Genomic DNA, 20,238 nt, shown 5'->3' on the forward strand with positions numbered 1-20,238 from the left:
GAATTGACCTGACACTTCATTCTACAGCCTGTTAAAGAGCAAGTAAATGTTTTAAAATTCGTGTAAAGCTTGATTTCAGCTCTTCTGAATTGGTATGGCGAAACTAGGGGTTTACCTCTCCCAAGAAATGAACAGCTACATTCATAACCTCCATGTTGCAAACATGACAAAATCCATGAGCTGCTGATTCCTGATAACAATCAAATTATTCCATCAGGCTGACTTAGTGTGCAGCCATATGGTTCTTATTTAGGAAATTAGGTATAGTGTTCTTGTGTTTTCTGAACACTTGCGGTTACTGTTTTAGCTTTCCAGTGCAAAGTAAAATCCGATATTTAAAATAATGAAATGTTTAAGCATAGTGGCAATAATAATGAAAAAGAATCATTAACACTTGTATAGTGCTTTAAAACATTTTACATGGATTTTCTCATTGCAATCTTTACAACCCTGTAAATCACTGCTATTATCTACCATCAAACATAGACTGAGGCTAAGAAGTGGTTGCTTATCTAAAGTCTCCTATTGAGTTCATGGCAGAGACAAAAGTTCAAACCAGGGACTTCCTGATTCATAGATCAGTCTCTTCCTCATTACACCATGCCAGCTCTTTATTTATACATACCTCTTGTATGTATACCTCTTACACATACTGCTGTGCTTAGAAAAGGAGCTAAGGCAAATTTTGGCTCAAAATTGAAGTCTAATTTCACTTTCCCCTTTTTATTCACAAAAACATTAATGAATGTGTACTCCCAAATTCTTTTCACATGAGAGTCCCTTTGTCAAATTGAGGAGAACATCTTGTTTGGTTGGCATTGTTGGTAATGACTTCATTAGGCAGAAGCTGAATGTGCACACGTGGGTCAGCACAAGATATTTGGCTGCATTAACTTTTGCAAATGTTTATGTTCCCAGGGTCCTTTGAACCTCCTAGGAACAGCTCTGCATCCTTATTAGAGACTGACAATTAAAGAACTGTTTTCATATCAAAAGTAATCACCAAAAATTAGCCAGGGAAAGACTGTAGAATGCTGTGAGAATTCAAAGGCTCTGAAATGGCCAGCTTTCCTTCATTTGGTTCAATCAGTTTCAACTTGGGGTTCCTTTTTATGTTTAACGCTGCCAGGGTAACTGGTGAGTTGGCACCGTGACAGCTTGCTACGATTATGCAATACTAAGGAAAAGGCAATTAATTCATGGCGGGACCTTTTCATCATACCCTGTCGCTTAATTTGCACAAAATAAATATGGTGAAGCTATAAGGCACTCTAAAAAATAGGGAGAGGACGCATACTTCTACCCTATTTTATTGAATTTTGTTTACATATCTATATTCAAATCTGGTTAAATTGTAATGGTTCATGGGGGGGGGTATTTAATCTACTAGCTTGCATGCTTCTTAAGCAAAGAAGCAATTCTCCAATTTTACACTGTTGAGGTATTAAACATTTCTGTGGTCCAACCTTCCAGCATAAGTCAAGCCTACAACGCAAATCATTCATTCAATGCTAGTCAGTCCACTATGTGCTATATGCATGTGCTTTCAAACAAGAGCAAGTGCAAAGAGCAGTAACTAGAATGATTGCAAGGAGAAAAGATTCATTTGACAAGCCTATATTTTTAGAGTTTGCTACATTTAGAGAAGGCAAAAGTGCCTGAGAGACAATGTGAAAGCACTGTTGCAAATGCAACAGATACAAATAACAGTAGATGAGCCATTCAGATTGAAGAAGGTGCTTGTTATTAGAACTAATGGCTGCAAAGTAGCAAATGTGCAAGTAAGACATTCAGGACTAGCCTCCCTAGTGATAACGTTGGGATATGTTAAGAAACTGCTATTGCTGTCTCAGAGCTTGCAGGAGTAGTAAAGCAGATGGATAAACAGAATTGTGATAATGTTTGTCTGATTGTGTAGAAATGTGTAAAGGCTTGTATGCTAGGGCAGCAAATTGTGTGTTAAGAATTTGGCATCGTTTTTTCTATACTATTGCAACACCACAAAACTTTGTATGTTGCCACTGTGGTGGAAAAGAACATGGGTACAAATGGGTTGAGTTTCCAGAATATAATAGTTTCAGATAATGGTGCAAGTCAAAATACTTAGGGGAAACTACCCTTAATAATGAGGACTTAGATCAATGATCCTGTTGCAAATCCTTCAAAATGAAACTGTCAGAGAAGTCCTTCCAGAGTTCTACAATTTCTTGGTATGTTTGAGATAGATACCATAAATGATCCCATTTGCATTTGTAGGCATTCCTGTAAATACAGTGAAACGGCAGGCCACATGCACAAAATTCAATTTCCCCTCTGGGCTGTCTTTAGAAGCTCATTGATGTCACTTCCTTCCTCAGTCAGCAAGTGAGTTTTTCTTTAATTCTCAGCCCCAGCTGTCTATGCTGTCAACACAAAGTTATTAAAATTCCTTTAAAGTGAAATAAAAATAGCCTAAAAACAAATGTACTGGGAAGCAGGAAAGCATCAGTATTCAAAGTCCACAAACCTTTGAGCAAAATAGAGTTGATCCAACCAGAGATTGCAAACATTGGTCTTTCCAAGCATCTTGTACATCATTAAAGGATGTTTAAAACACATACTCCTTAATCTTTTATTACCAAAAAGAGAGAGCCTTATTTGGTTACAAAAATTAGCCTCAAGATGTGATTTCAATTGTCACAATGATGTTCTCAATGAACACAGCAGTGCCTACTGAAAGACTGCCTAAATAATGTTTAATTTTCCTTCTTGAAGCAAAAAAGTAACACTTGTATCTACAAAACAAAATAGTACACCGTTATGCAGGAAGTAATTACCATAAAGAGACAATCCTCTGCCATAGCCTAAAGCAATAAGTAATCTTGATCCTTCTCTCTCTCTCTCTCTCTCTCTCTCTCTCTCTTTCTTTTTAGGAAGATAGTTACTTTAAGAGATCATTAGACAAGATACTTCTTTAAAACCTACCTTTCAAAGTAAGAAAATACTAGGACTATCTTCACAAATGCCTTACTTGGAATTGAGTTATGTAGAGACCTAGAATCCAAATTCCAAGCACTCCGAAATTCAGGACACCATTGGTCATAAACCAATAATTGAGTCCATTTGGGTTTCCTTGTTATCACCCAGAAAATTACCTACACTTGCAGATATTTATCTTCCATAGCTAACAGTCACTCTTTATTATTCTTTATTATTTATTATCCTGTCTTTCATCCAAGGAGCTTGATACAGAATTCATGCCCCTCTTTTACCTTCACAACAACTCTGTGAGGTAGGACAGGTTGATATATGGTCCCTGGCTCATTGTCACCTAGCGCTGAGTAGAGAAATGAGCCTGGATATATCCAGTTCCAGTCTGACATTCTTCACCACCAGCAGCTCTCAGAAGAAACTCACATATTTCAAGAAATAACCATATTATGTTGCTTTGTTGCAGAAATAGGGAGCCTCTGGCCCTCCAGATGTTCATGGACTACAGTTTCCATCACCCTTGACCTTTGGCCATGCTGGTTGGGTCTGATGGGAATTGGAGTCTAGTAACATCTAGCTAGCCATAGGTTCTCTATCCTTGGTTTATTGAATCATGCTATTAATCTATCCAATCCCATACCATCTACCTGACTGGCAACGGCTCTCCCAGGTTCTCAAGCAGAGACGATGTCCAAAAATTAAACTTGAGACCTTCTGCATGCAAAACAAGTGCTCTGCCACTGAGCTATGGTACTAGATGAGTCAAAAAGCAATTTCTTGATTTGTAAGACTGATGCAAAATGCTTCTTCTATTCAACTGGAAGACCTTGGGGACACCTGGTAACACATGCAGAACTTGAGCATGGAGATTTTGGGATTTGCTCCAATCTGCATATAAAGTACATGTTCTTATCAGTTGGTCTATGTGCAGAAAGGAGTACACACACAGGTCTCCACCAAAATGAATAAGCCATCTCGTTTGCAGGGGAGCTTATGACATGCATACATTACTGGATAGATATGATAATATATGCTGTTAAATTAAGGGAATCTCTTAGGAAGATATGTATATTTCACATCTCTAGTTAATGTGTGCCTTATCTCATTTGGTCATTTAATTTTGATCTGCCACCTTTTTAATTCAGCCTATCAGTTTTAAAGATACTAACCACCAGATTATTTGGATTGAATATGCTCAATAACAAAAGTAACCACGAAGGTATTACTGGATGTTCTGCCATGTAGAAAGATCAGCACCTGTAAATCAGGTGAAAAATACTATTTTTTTAAAAAAAGAGGTTTGATCCATTTGTTGTCCTGCAGGGAAAAAAATGCAATTTTGTAAACATGAAAGCAAACCTTCAACCTTCTGTGTTTGAAGAAGAACAAAAGTGAGCGCATTTGTCAATGCCTTTAAACCTGCCAGTTTGATAGTTTGCCTAATGTGGCTCCACAGCAATCCCTCTGGCTACACAAATTGTGACGCTGACAAGCTGTAAAAGGAGTGCCATCCACATATCCTTGGCCCAGAAAACCGTGATTGATGGAGTTCAACTGAAATTCCCACAAACAAGGTGAAAGCCTTTCAGTGATAACGGTAACCTAGTGCACATGAAAAGTTTAAAAAACCACACAACAACAACCTTTGTTGCCTTTATTTTCAACATATTCTTTTAAGCTGCATAAGTAGGGAGGGGAAAAGAGGATTTCAGCCTGCACTTCCCTTTTCTAAATGGCCCTGCTGGCTTTCCCAAGTCACTTCTAATAAGAGAACAAGATGCCTGAATCTGTCAAACCACTTTTCCACCTTACCTGCCTTAGTTGAAGTGCTGGCATTTTCTGTTGTAGAATGAGTATTCCATATTATGTATACAGTCCCTGTTCACTTTTGCATGTGCAAGCTCCATCTCTTTCTGTCGTATCTTTTCATATGTAGTTGTTTTTGGGGATTGCAGCCCTAGATAAAGCTGTGTTGTAATAGAATACGCTAATAAAACTTTCCTAGGCAAGCCTCTAGTACATCAGCTCCTCAGTATTATGGCTTAGGAAATGTTCTAGGAATCCATCCTGGAGCTTGCATGGCCTGAGGTAACTGCCCAAGAAGCCTGTGTTTGATGCCTGCTGTCTTCAAAAGGCAGAAGCAAAATTCTCTTGTATTTGGAGCATCCTCTTCTGAAGGGGAATGAAACTATTAAGATGTAACTATATATGGCATGCAGTGACTGATGTGTGAAAACTCCTTATGTTATAAAATGTTAAGTACCATGCTGTTGGCAGTCATTTAGTATATTTCTGCTCAACCCCTTGTCCTTTTGGATTTATTAAGGAAATATAATTTAATTCCCAGGCAAGAGTTTTTAAAGATGTAGGTATAAGATGAGGATCAAAAGATCGGACAAGAAGTGGTCAGCCACAGTGCTACTCCTTGTGTTGCTTCACAGTGTCACTGGTGTGCTACTACTGGTGTTGCTTCATAGTGTTGCAACAGCACACAGTTAATTGTTAAGGTGCAGGGCTGGGTTGGCATGTAACACTACACCATGATTTGTTAACTAAGGTTTGTTTAAACCATGTTTTAATGTTACATACAAACTAGGCCAATATGCTTTTCCTAATGTGTGAACATTCCACATATTCTAAAATACTGATTAAAAAGGTAGCTAGTTTTAATATTTCTGTATACTTTTGTACTTTGTTTCATAACTTTTCTCTCTTAACTTAGTTTTGTTATGTACATGATCACTTCATTGTAATATACTACTTACTGATTTTTAATTTTTTCTTTCAGTGTCTGAAGAAAAAATACAGCAACACGCAATTAATCAGGTATTTTAAAAATGTATATAAATCTTTTAACTGCATAGTTCATGAGATATACATACAGTACTTTGCATTAGATATTTTGCATTAGATAGGTTAAAACCCAGTCAATAATTTATAGGCAGATGTTTGTGGCACACTACACTCCCTATGGTAAAAGGTAAATGACTGGATGGTTAAGTTCAGTCAAAGGTGACTATGGGCTGTGGCACTCATCTCACTTTTCAGGCCGAGGGAGCCGGTGTTTGTCCACAGACAGCTTTCCAGGTCATGTGGCCGGCATGACTAAACTGCTTCTGGTGCAACAGGACACCATGACAATTGCCAGAGTGCATGGAAATGCCATTTACCTTCCTACTGCAGCGGTACCTATTTATCTATTTGCACTGGTATGCTTTCGAACTGCTAGGTTGGCAGGAGCTGGGACAGAGCAATGGGAGTTCACCCTATTGCCTGGATTCAAACTGCCGACCTTCTGATTGGCAAGCCCAAGAGGCTCAGTGGTCTAGACCACAGTGTCACATGCATAACCTGCTCTGTCCCAGCATCTGCCAACCTAGCAGTTCAAAAGCACACCAGCGGAAGTAGATAAATAGGTACCACTGTGGCGGCAAGATAAATGGTGTTTCTGTGCACTCTAGCACTTGTCACGGTGTCCCGTTGCACCAGAAGCAGCTTAGTCATGCTGGCCACATAACCCAGAAAGCTGTCTGGACAAACGCCGGCTCCCTCGGCAGGAAAAATGAGATGAGTGCCATACCCCGTAGTCGCCTTTGACTGGACTTAACTGTCCAGGGATCCCTTAATGTTACCTTTACCTTACTCCCTATGAACAAATAAAGTGGTACCTCGGGTTAAGTACTTAATTCGTTCCGGAGGTCTGTTCTTAACCTGAAACTGTTCTTAACCTGAAGACCACTTTAGCTAATGGGGCCTCCTGCTGCCACCGCGCCGCTGCTGCACGATTTCTGTTCTCATCCTGAAGCAAAGTTCTTAACCCGAGGTACTATTTTTGGGTTAGCGGAGTCTGTAACCTGAAGCGTATGTAACCCGAGGTACCACTGTAGTCATATGAAACAACCCCCTCTTAAAAGCAGGATTGAAGCATAAAAACAATGTGAATAAAAACAAACTGTTTAGAAGTAATTATGTCTAATTCAGTGAATGGACAAGAAGGAACTGAAAATGTAGAAACTGCAGACTGGAGGTGGAGCCAGACATTGGGTGTAATGAGAAGATTCATTAAAAACAGGTTTTTTGTATAGATTAAAATATTTCTTTTAACATTTAATAAAAGGAGCACAACAGTTTTAGCTGAAAACATATGGTAAACAAATTAATTAGGTATCTTCAAAATAATTTAATCTTTTGTTGTTTTATTATTATTTCAAGGTTCAACTTAATCCATTACCATGTTTGAATACAGACAAAAAGAATAATGTATTGACATAAAATAAAACTCTTGCTGAAGCCAGTGGGTTGGGTTGGTTTTTCACTTTTCTCTGTAGCTGGCTTGAAATTATCTAACAGAGCTCAGTTGTTCCTATCCAGAGTAAGTTGGTTTTGCTGAAGATCTAACTGGAGCTTAATTTAGTTGCAAGTAATTCATCTCCTTTATTTGAATAAAACTTAAACACAACTAACTTTCTCTGGATTAGAGCCAAAAGCTGCATGCATATAAATATTTACCAGCAGTTAATTCCATTTAGAGGATCATAGAGTGTAGCCCTAATGTGGAGATGCTACTAGGCTGGCAAAGATTCAGAATTCCTCAGCCATCATGAAGTTCAGCTTATTGAGAAAAAAATGCATAATATTTTGACTGTAAGAGGAAGACAAGAGGGAAATTAATTAGCAGTTTAACAAGAATTGGCAAACAAAATTGGAGATTAATTCCGTTTATCCAAGTTACTGCCTACACAAATCAGTTTGTTGAACCAGATTGTGCAAACTGTCTCATTTCATTAATACATGTGATTTTATACAGTCTTGTATGAACAAATCAGAAGCTAAAAGAAAGTGGTATGTTTTGACTTAGCCAAGGAATTATGTCTTGATACTTTCTCTCCGCCACTCCCACCCCACTTAAGATAATCTAGCTCCCTCCACAGCCCACTCCATGGGACTAACAGCTGTTCTTGTTGTTTTGAGAGATGAGAATCAGGGAAATTACTCATGGGGAAAGGGTTAAACCTTTCCTCCTGTGCCACTGACCCCCATTTCATCCTCTTTTTGTGGCTTCTTTCTGTAGTTTTTTACCCTTTGTCATCTATAAGTGGGCACTGGCTGCTGCATTCCCAAGTTTATTTACTTAAAACATTTTAATGCCAACTTTCATCTTATCCAATTTCAGGGCACAGCATAACACAAATACAAAAACAGGAGAATAGAGAATAAAATTTAAAACACAGTAAAGCTTGCTCCCATTTTTCTCTTTCTGGTTGCCTTTCCTGGATTCGACAGCATATATTTTATTTCACGTTTTGTATATTTTTTACATTTTAAGCAACCACACTGCTAAATTTAAAAGGTTTAAAACATCATTGCAACTTAAATAGCCTTTTAAATATCTTCCCTAATGGAAATCCCTGCTTTTCCAAACTGTTCTGGCTTGCTTGGGTTATGCAGTCAAGATGCAGAAGTTACTGTATCTCGGCAGGGTTAGCCAACGTGTGCCTTCCAAATGTTGTTTGAATACAACTTCCATCAACCCCAGATAATCTGGCCAATTGTCAAGGATGATGGGAGTTGTAGTCTAGGAACATCCGGAGGGCACCATAGTGGTTGATTTATCAAGGCAACTGAGACTCTTGTCTCACTTGCATTGGACAAGGAAATCCTGGGTATTCTTAGACACAACCCCAAGGCTAACCATTATTGAGACATTTAAGGGCCACTGTGATTCCTTATGGAACGGGAAAGACCATCCTTCAAAGGTCACCTGGTTTATGAGTTCACTGAGGTCACACATTTCATGTAGAAAGTACATGAAGCTACCTCGGTAGAGAGCTGCTCCACGCAGGTGGCCATAACATGAGTAACATAATGCACAGTAAAGCAGTGTTGCATGGGTGCACCAGGAGCATCCAGTGATAGCGTCATGGCCCCTCTGTGTGTCTCATAAGCCCTGTCCATCTCCACAAGATTGCTGTGAGGGTAAAGTGACCTTTCCGAGCTTCTCGGCAGTACAGGGAATGCAAGAAGAAATGCACATAGACACTCTGCTTCCTGGAATGTCACATCTGATGCACTGCAGGTAATGCTCGGAAGGTGAAAGTGGGACTCTTGCTTAGGAGCACTGAAAGCTGATTAGCTAATACAGGGAGACACAAAATCACTACTTCCAAGGTTTTTAATTTATACGGAAAACATGAAAACAAGTTCCAAAATATTTAACTTGCATCCATTTGAGTAAGTGGCCAGCTGCTCTTTGTGCTTTACATTTTTCTCTTTGCTCCTTTTCCTAAATAGAGTCAATAAAACAAAGCACTTATGGAGGTTGCCTCTGTTCAAATGTTAGTTGTTTTCATTCACTAATTGCAGCAGTTAGTGGGCCAGATTCAACTGAGCAGATGCACTAGCAGGAGCCAGAACAACTGTCAGGGGTTCAGGGACAGAGGCACAGGGTAGGCAGGAGATGGAGAGCGATGGGGATGAATCCCAGGACAGCGAGGAAGAGGATGACAATGACTCAAGAGATTCCATGAGTCTTTCCAGCGAATCAGAGGATTCCCAGAAGGGGGCGCCGGTGGTCAGGGCCAGGGGAGCCCCAGGGGGGACGTGTCAGGAACAGGGGGCCAGCAGGGGATCCCAAAGTGGCAGCTGGGCGTCAGGACCAGCCTCCCCGCCAGAGTGCAGCAAAGGGGGTGGAGGTTCCAGTGTATCAGGGGAAGCAGCTCCGGCAGCAGAGGAAGGAGGGAGGTCGAAGCAAGCCACCCTCCCGGAAGGGGAGGGGAGTAGTGAAGGGAGTAGTGTAACTGTCAAAAGGAAGGTTAGAGGTTGGGCGCGCGCCCCAAGTTCAAATGTAGAGGCACGCGGAAGTACAGGGAGCCCGGAGGAAGAGCCAGGTCCCAAAGCCCGCAGGAGGGGGGAAGAGCAGTCTGGGGATTCCGCGTCAGGGGAATCCAGGAGGGGCGAAACCCCAGGGGGCAGGAAGACCCTGCGGAAAAGGAAAGAGAGGAAGAGGTGGAGCAGCGCAAGCTTCTTAAACTGGTGCAGGGGAGGGACTGACTCAGAGGGGACTTCAGCGGTCTAAGCGTAACAGACGTAGGGCTGCGCGCCTCGGATGTGAAGCAAACAATGAACTGCAATAAACACTTTTGTATATAAGAAGAGATTGGCGTTGGTCTTTTGTGAGCTGAGACTTGAGGCAGCCCTGACAGTAAGTCCCCTCTCAAAGAAACCGCAAATTTTTTTTTGCAAAGCTCACGAAGTTTGGCAGACATGACTACTGAGGAGCAGATAACGACCCTGCAAAACGCAGTCGCTGAACTCTCCGCTGCAGTACGGGTCTCTCAGAAGACAGTTGTCGAAGCAGAAGCGCGATGCCAGGATCTGCAAGCCAGGTGGGATCATGCGTGCAAAGAGAGGTTCCCGGGGTCCAGATCAGAGGGAATCGGACTCGGACGGAGGGGGGGCAATTTAGTAGCCCACTTCGATGGAAACCTGAAGCATTATCCCAGTTTCAGAGCAGACGTCGTATACGCGCTGCATTTGCTTCGGAAAGACTTCAAAGATGAGGAGGAGAAGGTAGGCTTTATTGTGTCCCACTTGCATGGGGAAGCTAGAGCCTGGTTACGCAATTTGTGGCGCGAAGATGGTCCTGCCCGCAGGAACTCTGATGAATTTATCAAAGCCATGGACGCTTGCTTCCAATCTACAGTTGATGTTGATGTGGCGCGCCGGGAGATGCATGGATTGCGGCAGGGCAAGGCTACAGTGCGTCAGTACCATTCTCGCTTTTTTGCTTTGCTGAATGTGCTGGGCTGGGAAAAGGACTCATTGGCAGTGAGAGACTTGTTCTGGGAGGGGCTTCATGGCTCCGTAAAAGATGAGTTGGCCAGGGGGGACAGACCTCAAACCCTAGCAGACGTCGTGCAGAGGGCACTCACGATAGGAGTGCGCCACGAAGAACGCCCTTGGCACAGTGAGGAGGGGCGCCAAGTCCGCGCACCAGCTAGAGCGCCTCCTTTTCTTCCCAGCGACCTGGGATGTACGCATCCCTCGCCTAGGCTGAGGGAGGGGGAGGAACCAATGGAACTGGGTGGTGCAAAGGCTCAGACAGCTGCCGGAGCCTCAGCGTCCGGAGCAGTCAAGGCGAAGCCTCCTAGAGGGACCAGGAAGTGTTACGTCTGTGACAGTGCGCAGCACATGGCCAAAGAGTGTCCCCAGAGGCTCCAGAAGCACACTGCAGCCTTAGCAACAGTAACAGGGGAAGCGCTCCAAGGAGAACAGTTTCAGGGAAACGACAATGCCTGGCTGGAAGCAGACATGCTGGGGCTCAGCCAGGCAAGTCAGTGAAGCAGTCCCCAGCGCTTTTGCAGCCTACAGACCCCTTACCACCCAAGCCAGTGGTGCAGCTCACTGCTACTCTCCAGCTACCTAATGGACTCACCCTGGAAGTCCCCATTACGATTGACTCAGGGAGCAACGCAGACTTCGTGGGGATGCAGTTCATCAAGCAGCATCGCATAGCGCTACTACCAGCCACGCTGCCTCTGAACGTCGTCACGGTAGATGGCAGGAAGTTGCTGGGTGGGCAAGTGGTACAACAGACGCCACCCATGCTGCTGAAAATTGGGAATCATCGCGAGGTCATCAGTTTCAATGTCACCCGACTGTCAGACACGCCTATAGTGTTAGGCATGAGTTGGCTGGATAGACACAGCCCATCATTAGCGTGGTACCAGCGGCAGCTCACCTTTGGCTCATCCTACTGCGCACAACATTGCATCCAGACCGGCCAGGAGGAGGAGGGCCAGGAGGAAGGGCAACAGTTGCATCTAGGCATGGTGCAGGCAGTGCCCCACAAGTACAAGGGGTTTTTGGAGGTCTTCTGCGAAAAAGAAGCTGACCAATTACCACCCGACCGGCCCTACGACTGTGCAATTGACCTCTTACCAGGGGCGACGCTACCGACTGCGAAGCTGTATTCCATGTCTGAAGATGAGATGCAGGAACTCAGGGAGTTCATAGATCACAATTTGAAGCGGGGATTCATCCGAGAATCCAAGGCAGTGGGGGGCAGTCCTGTGTTTTTCGTGAAGAAGAAGGACACGCCCCAAAAAAGGCTCATTGTGGACTATAGGGCCATAAACTCGATGACAAAGCCCAAGGCCTTCCCAATGCCCAAAATTGACGACCTGCTCGCGACGGTACGGAAGGGGAGGATCTTCACCAAGTTGGATTTACGCGGAGCATACAATCTAATACGCATGAGGGAAGGTGACGAGTGGAAGACGGCCCTGTTCACACCGCTGGGCACCTATGAATACAGAGTTATGCCGTTTGGTCTCCAAAATGGCTCCCACTGTTTCCAAGCCTTCATGCACCACGTGCTAGCGGGACTGCTCTACAAGAAGTGCGTATGCTTCCTCGACGACATTCTGATCTTCTCAGAATCGCGGGAGACTCACGAGAGAGACGTAAAGGAGGTCCTGCAGAGGCTGCGGGAGCACAGACTCTACGCCAAACTGGAGAAGTGCCAGTTCGACGTGACGGAGGTGGATTTCCTGGGCTACCGGCTGTCCGACAAGGGACTAGCCATGGACAGCGCCAAGGTCCGCGCGGTGTTGGACTGGAATAGCCCGCGCAATCGGAAGGAAGTCCAGAGGTTCGTCGGCTTCGCCAACTTTTACCGCAAGTTCATCAGGGGTTTCGCGAAAGAGACGGCAGCTATCACGGACACCCTCAGTTCCAAGAAGAAAAAGTTCACATGGACGGACCCGGCGGAGCAGTCCTTCAGGAGACTTAAGAGCCTTTTCGCGTCCGAAGAACAGCTGCTACACGTGAATCCCGGCAGGCCCATGCGGGTTGAAACTGACGCATCTGACAGAGCAGTGGGGGCCGTCCTCTTGCAGGAAGATCCGCAAGGGAACTGGAGGCCCTGCGCTTTCTATTCCCGGAAGCTCAGCAAGTCGGAACAGAACTACACCATCTGGGACAGGGAGTTGTTGGCCATCCACGCGGCTTTCAAGGCGTGGCGGCACTTCCTCATCGGAGCCAAGCACACCGTGCAAGTCCGCACGGACCACAAGAACCTAGAGTATTGGCGCACGGCGAAGCTCCAGAGCCAGAGGCACATGAGATGGGCGGAGTTCTTTGCGGATTTCGACTTCAGGATAGAGTATATCCCGGGAGACAACAACGTCATAGCGGATGCCCTCTCCAGGAAACCGCAGTATCTCGAGGAAGCGGCACCAGTGGCAGCCAGGCACATTTTTGCACTGCAGGCGTGGGCATGCGCTTCCGCCGCCATGGACCTGGACGCGGTACGCCGCGCGCTACAGACGGATCCGTTCGCACAATCCAAGATGGAGGAGGTGCGCAGAGGGACAGCAAAGGACGACGAATTCCAGATACGCGACGGCCTGCTAACCCGCAAGGGTGCTCTCTACGTGCCGGGAGACGATCTCCGCGCGAAGGTTTTACAGCAGTTACACGACGCACCCAGCGCGGGTCACTTCGGCAAAGAAAAGACGGCGGACTTAGTAGCCAGGGACTTTTGGTGGCCCCAGATGCGAGGAGAGGTCGCGGATTACGTCGCCAGGTGTGACACTTGTCAGAGGTCCAAGCCAGTGCACAAGAAGCCAGCGGGATTGCTGGAACCGCTGGAGACGCCACTACAGCCGTGGGAAAGGGTGGCGCTGGACTTTGTTACTGATCTGCCCAGTTCGCGAGGCAAGACGGCGGTGCTTGTGGTTGTAGACTTGTTCACCAAGATGGCGCACTTCATTCCTTGCGCGAAGGTGGCAACAGCGGAACAGACCGCCAAGCTGTTCATAGACCACGTGTTCCGGGTGCACGGCTTACCACGGTCCATCCTGTCCGACCGGGGTCGCCAATTCATTTCCAGTTTCTGGCAGAAGCTCCTGGGCATCCTGAATGTCAAGATCAACTTAGCGTCGGCGAGACACCCGCAAACCAACGGCCAAGCGGAGAGGGTCAACGCCATCATGCAGCAGTACCTGCGATGTTACGCCAATCAAAAGCCTGCAACTTGGGTGGACTACTTACCGATGGCCGAGTTTGCCTACAACAACACGAAGCACGCGTCAACGGGGGTGACACCGTTCTTCGCCAACAATGGGCGACATCCCAGAACCTTCCCGGCGTTGGAGACAACGACGCAGGGGGAGTCGCAGGGAGCTGAGCATTTAGCAGCAGAATTGCAGGAGGTCCACGAGGAGCTACGACGGCACTTGGAACTAGCTAAACACGCCTACAAAGTGCAGGCAGACAGGCACAGGAGGGCAGGAGAAGACATCCAGGTGGGGGACTGGGTATGGTTAGCAGCCCAGGCGGTGCCGGCCAAGTCGTTAGCTAAGAAGAAGCTAGGACACAAACAGTTAGGGCCATACCAAGTTGAGGGCAGGATCAATCCCGTAGCTTTTCGGTTGACCCTCCCAGAAGGTTCCAGAATGCACCCGGTCTTTCATAGGTCGGTGCTTACACCCTACAAGGCCCCACACAGATTTCAGGAGCCAGGGACGGCACCAGACCCACGTAGAAAGTCACAAGGGGGGGGAAGTCACCGAGGACCCTGCCACTCAACGAGGTCACGGAAATTCTGGACTCGAGATGGGGGGAGGAGGGAGTAGAATACCTCCTCGCCAGGGAAGGTACCCCGGCCAGCGCCAACAGTTGGGTGCCAGATTATGCTCTGGAGGAACCTCTTCTTAAAGACGAGTTCCATGCACTCTTCCCACACAGGCCCATGCCAGCGGAGTATTTTGACGACTGGCTTTTTACGCCCACGCTTTCAGACAGCACCTTCCGGGGGTTCTCCTCCGCAGAGGAGACCACGCCAGAATCGAGCCCTCCAAGGGGATCGTGCTCGGGGGTGGACACGGACTGCTCTTATTGGTGGGACGATCAACCAGAAGTGGGGTGGCGACGGGAGCCTTGGCAAGCAGCATCGCCTGAAGTAACAGGGGGAGGGGAGGACTTGGATATGTTGGGGGAGGACCCTGGTTTCGAGCACTCATACACTGAACTGGAAGCAGAGGAGATCGACGTCGACAGACTGTATCCAGTATCTACCCCCGCTACAACGGAGCTCCCGGAACCTGCGCCCGAGCAGCGGGAGGGGGGAAGGGGGGGCTTCGAGGGGGGGATGGATGTCAGGGGTTCAGGGACAGAGGCACAGGGTAGGCAGGAGAGCGATGGGGATGAATCCCAGGACAGCGAGGAAGAGGATGACAATGACTCAAGAGATTCCATGAGTCTTTCCAGCGAATCAGAGGATTCCCAGAAGGGGGCGCCGGTGGTCAGGGCCAGGGGAGCCCCAGGGGGGACGTGTCAGGAACAGGGGGCCAGCAGGGGATCCCAAAGTGGCAGCTGGGCGTCAGGACCAGCCTCCCCGCCAGAGTGCAGCAAAGGGGGTGGAGGTTCCAGTGTATCAGGGGAAGCAGCTCCGGCAGCAGAGGAAGGAGGGAGGTCGAAGCAAGCCACCCTCCCGGAAGGGGAGGGGAGTAGTGAAGGGAGTAGTGTAACTGTCAAAAGGAAGGTTAGAGGTTGGGCGCGCGCCCCAAGTTCAAATGTAGAGGCGCGCGGAAGTACAGGGAGCCCGGAGGAAGAGCCAGGTCCCAAAGCCCGCAGGAGGGGGGAAGAGCAGTCTGGGGATTCCGCGTCAGGGGAATCCAGGAGGGGCGAAACCCCAGGGGGCAGGAAGACCCTGCGGAAAAGGAAAGAGAGGAAGAGGTGGAGCAGCGCAAGCTTCTTAAACTGGTGCAGGGGAGGGACTGACTCAGAGGGGACTTCAGCGGTCTAAGCGTAACAGACGTAGGGCTGCGCGCCTCGGATGTGAAGCAAACAATGAACTGCAATAAACACTTTTGTATATAAGAAGAGATTGGCGTTGGTCTTTTGTGAGCTGAGACTTGAGGCAGCCCTGACAACAACAAATCCTGCTAGTGCAATGGGACTTCTTTCCCCTCTTCCCCTGTGCCCTCCTCCCACCAAATTAGCTCTAGGGGGTCAGGAGAATTCCCAGAACAGCCCAGGTGTTTTTCTGTGTGTGGAGAACATTCTTTCTGGCATGTGGAAACACTGAGAGCATGATCAAATTAGTGCAACATTGAATTCCATCCATTATGTTTAACATAAACCTATTTTATCTATCTGTTTATTTAAATGCATTTATATCTCACTATTTTCTCCAAGGAGCTCAAGGTGGTATACAGGGTTCTTCCCCATCTCATTTAAACACAACAACCCTGCAAGGTAGTTTAGGCCCAAGGTTTTGAGTGAGGAGTTGAACCCTGGTCTCCTAAGTCATGGTCTGACACTGTAACCACTATACCACACAGGTTCACGAAAGGAAGATAGGCTATAGTGATGATTTATTTTTTGACAAGCCAGTATACCATTGCAATTTCAACAAAAAGTAGGATAATACAGGGACTATTCATGCTACTTGCATTGAAATATTCGGTGCTTCTCACGCTATCTGATGTGGTGGATCAGCATTCCCCACAGATACTGGTACCCTATTTGGTCCCTGAAGCATCCCGCCCAAGCTGGGCTGTGGTGGAGTCACCATGGACCAGCAACCAATGGCTCACAGACTGACACGGATTGTCCTTCCCTCACTCTGCACTCACTTACTCAGTACCTGACAGTAACCAGCCATTAATCACTACTTGGTACCATTGTTAATGACTTTGGAACTGCAGAAAGATTAAGTATGGGGGCCATGAAACAAAATAGCAAAAATGGTCCTTTACATAATGCAACATCCATTTCCCCCCTTTTTTGTCTCTCTTTCCACCCCACATCTGATTAGTGCTGCCTTCTTCCTGACTGACAATTTCTCTCCCAGAGCTGAGCAGGGAGCAGTTCCACGGCACTCCTGCTGTGTGTGTGCCAGTTGAACCTGGGGAGAGCTACCTGAGGCACTTTTGAGAAGCTTAGCTGCTCTAGCAAACAAAACAACAACAACAAAAGTCACTCCTGTCATAGTGGTTCAGCATCTCCTGCTGCAAGTGCGTACTCTCTTTCTCAGGTAGCTGCACTAGAAGTCCTCTGGTCACTTTCTGTTACCTCTCCGCAATGTCCTTAGGGATAACTTTGAGCTTTGGTCAGGGGTCCCAGCTGACTTGTTTATTTAAATCAGTTCTTGGATAATAGCCATCACCTGGCTTTTTATATCTCATTCCCTCTTGTTGAAATCGTTCAAAGGTTTTCCACTCATAATACACTGAGGGTAAATTTCAGATCTACAGATGTTTGTGATATCAGTGTTGTTATCTGTATTTGCATATTTCCTGTATATATCCTCAGCTGCCGAAGTTCATTTGTATCATTTAGGGATTCCTGGGATTCAATCTACACAACATTCAGAAAAGTACAGTTATAAATAGATTCCTGGTCGCTAGTCAATTTCAATCAGCTCGTTTGTCTGTTTGTTTATTCAGCTTTCACCTCAACCCATGCTAAGCCCTGTAGGCAGTTCGCCATATAAAGCCACCAAATTGCAGCACAAAATAAAACAAATAAAACCACCAGTAAAAATCAGTTGGAAGATTCCAAAAGTGTCCTTCACTTCCACATGTGAAAGGTGTCTTCTAGTCATGGAAGGATAGTTTATACCACATCCTAGATCTTTTTTTAATCAGAAAAGTTAAGCAGAATCCAAAGATGTGGTTTCTCTAGTGCAAGATAAAGCAGAAGTCCCACAGAACCTGGTATTATAGTACTGCACAAATCCTTGTGCAAGCATTTGTGAAATATGTGGGTTATAAATCTGCTCATAAATAAATAAATCTAGCAAACCCCTGAGAACCATGCATGAGAGGACTCCTTGTTACTCAACTTCTGTAAAAAGATAAGTCTCATCTCTTAATATTCATTTTCCCCTTTAAAGAACATAGAACTACTTGTTCAATAAAAAATATACTGAGAAGCCATTTTCCTTATCTGCAGCCTTCCTACAGCAAATTTCACTCGTTACCCATCACTTCATTACTTTGTTAATGAAGGTTGACTGGTGGTGAGCAATGCAGATAAGATCTGTTTCAGCAAGCAAGTGCTATTTGTTTGGCTTATGTGGCCAAAGCAGACAGCACCCATGCTCAAGAGGGAAGTGCAAGCATACACTGGAAACATCAAGGGCTGCAGTAGTAGTTGGCAGTTTTTTCTAAAGAAACCAAAACCTTAAGGGAGTGAGAGTCCCAAAAAACATGCTTAATTTCTACATGCTGGGTGAATGTTGGGGCAGTCGGGGGATGGAAAATTGGAGGGGAGAGAGAAAGGAATGGGGCAACTGGAATTCTGAAAAGCAGCTCTCTATGCAGCAACATTTTTAGCAGGCCCCAATAGAGGAACATTCTAAGAGTTCTCTGGTTTCTTTTTTCCCCTCTTAGAACTTCAGATTCTATTCTTCAGAGGAACCTGAAAGAAAACCAAAAAACTGGGTCACTGGTGAAAAGCTTGACAAGCCACGTAAAGCTCTTATTGAGATTGGACATTCTCAGGGAGATGCTGACCCTATTCTAGGGATGGCAGGCTCCTTGACTACTGGATTATCTGAAGAGTCGCAGAAGATTAAATCGCTTCTTAAACAGTTCAGGCAAGTGAATTTACCACCAGTTCTGCGCCCTTTAAACAAAACTTTAATCAAAAGCAATCACTGGAAAACCACAGATGAGATGCAAGAGAAACGAAGATCTTTCCTTTACGATTTCTGCAAAAGGTACACTGGCAAAAGCAGACCCCGGACTCACCTTACGCGCATGGTGTCCAGAATCTATGTGGAAGATAAGCACAAAGTCTTGTACTGTGAGGTGCCTAAGGCAGGTTGTTCCAACTGGAAGCGGGTTTTGATGGTGCTCAGTGGCGTTGCTGATTCTGCTGCTAACATTACGCATGATGCTGCACATTATGGAAAGCATCTCAGAAAACTAGACAGCTACAATCTAAAAGGGATACACAAGCGTTTAAAGACATACACCAAAGTTATATTTGTACGGGATCCCATGGAAAGATTAGTGTCTGCATTCAGAGATAAGTTTGAACATCCAAACAGCTACTACCACCCTGTATTTGGGAAGGCAATTATTAAGAAATACAGACTTAATGCAGATAGAGTGGCATTGGCAACGGGCTCAGGAGTGAAATTTAAAGAGTTCATCCAGTATTTGTTAGATTCCCATCGGCCAGTAGGTATGGACACTCACTGGGAACAGATCAGCCAACTCTGTTATCCTTGTGCTATCAACTATGATTACATTGGAAAATTTGAGACTTTGGGAGACGATGCCAATTATTTTTTGAGACTAATAGGTGCACCAGAGGGGCTGACTTTTCCTAATTTCAAAGACAGGCATTCCAGTGAAAAAAGAACAAATTTAGAAGTTGTCAGACAATACTTGGCAGAAATTTCCGCCACAGAAAGACAGCAGATTTACAACTTTTATTATCTGGATTATTTAATGTTTAACTACAGTGTACCATATGTATAACCCTGACTTGGATTGGTTTAGTATGTAAGCAATTTTTACCATTTAGTTTGGGAGCAGAAGAAACGCAACAAGTTATGAGAAGAAAATTAATTGCACTCAAATGTCTGGACAGAAAAACACTTTTACATTAAGAAAGTTTTAGAGTCTTCAAAGCAATGTATCTAAAGGGAATGAACCAAGCATTCAAAACCTCTGAAATGGCATAATATTATTGTATCTAGTCATGTTTCATGAATGTATTTTTGTATTTCCAAGGAAATATTAAGTAAAAACTAGCTTTCTTAACAAATTTGTATGTTGTATCTCAAGCATTCATAGAACATCAAAATGTACTGTTGGGGTTGGATTGGTTGCTAGTAAGCAAGTCCAGCTGTGTGCATACATAGAACCTTGTTAGAAATACAATGGCTGTACCAGTCATAGCGCCTGCCCACCTAGCAGTTCAAAAGCACGTCAAAGTGTAAGTAGATAAATAGGTACCACTCCAGCAGGAAGGTAAACAGCATTTCTGTGCTCTGCTCTGGTTCGCCAGAAGCAGCTTATGTCAGGAGTGCATGCAGGAGCCAGGCCCTGTGACCAGTAGGGCTTTGCAGGACTGGGGCCTTCCTAAGTTTGTTCTGGAGAGGCAAGGTGCGGCCGCACAGGTGAGGCCACTTGGTAACTCACTGCACCTGGTGGCAAGAGCCAGGAAGGGATATAAGGTCAGCATTTCCCTCCGGCTCTTTGCCACAGCAACACGTTTCCTGCCTTGCTGCATTTGGCTCCT

General features: G+C 45.4%; 1 protein-coding gene across 2 annotated transcripts in view; it reads left to right on the top strand.

The window, feature by feature from the left end:
* Positions 1 to 19,761, top strand: part of CHST9 (carbohydrate sulfotransferase 9) — a 58,936-nt gene extending 39,175 nt beyond the window's left edge. Inside the window, exons 1-3 of one of the 2 annotated variants that reach the window (XM_081014462.1) lie at positions 2,132 to 2,364; positions 5,759 to 5,796; positions 18,375 to 19,761. In XM_081014462.1, the coding sequence (XP_080870588.1) occupies position 2,364; positions 5,759 to 5,796; positions 18,375 to 19,472 (1,137 nt within the window). In that variant the 5' untranslated portion in view covers positions 2,132 to 2,363 and the 3' untranslated portion in view covers positions 19,473 to 19,761. Of the gene's footprint in view, positions 1 to 2,131; positions 2,365 to 5,758; positions 5,797 to 18,374 lie in introns of those variants that run through there. The other variant, XM_081014461.1, reaches the window with a different exon arrangement.
* Positions 19,762 to 20,238: the final 477 nt, after the last annotated feature.

Source organism: Podarcis pityusensis (genome assembly GCF_964106645.2).
Source record: "Podarcis pityusensis genome assembly, chromosome: 7".
Taxonomy (NCBI): domain Eukaryota; kingdom Metazoa; phylum Chordata; class Lepidosauria; order Squamata; family Lacertidae; genus Podarcis; species Podarcis pityusensis.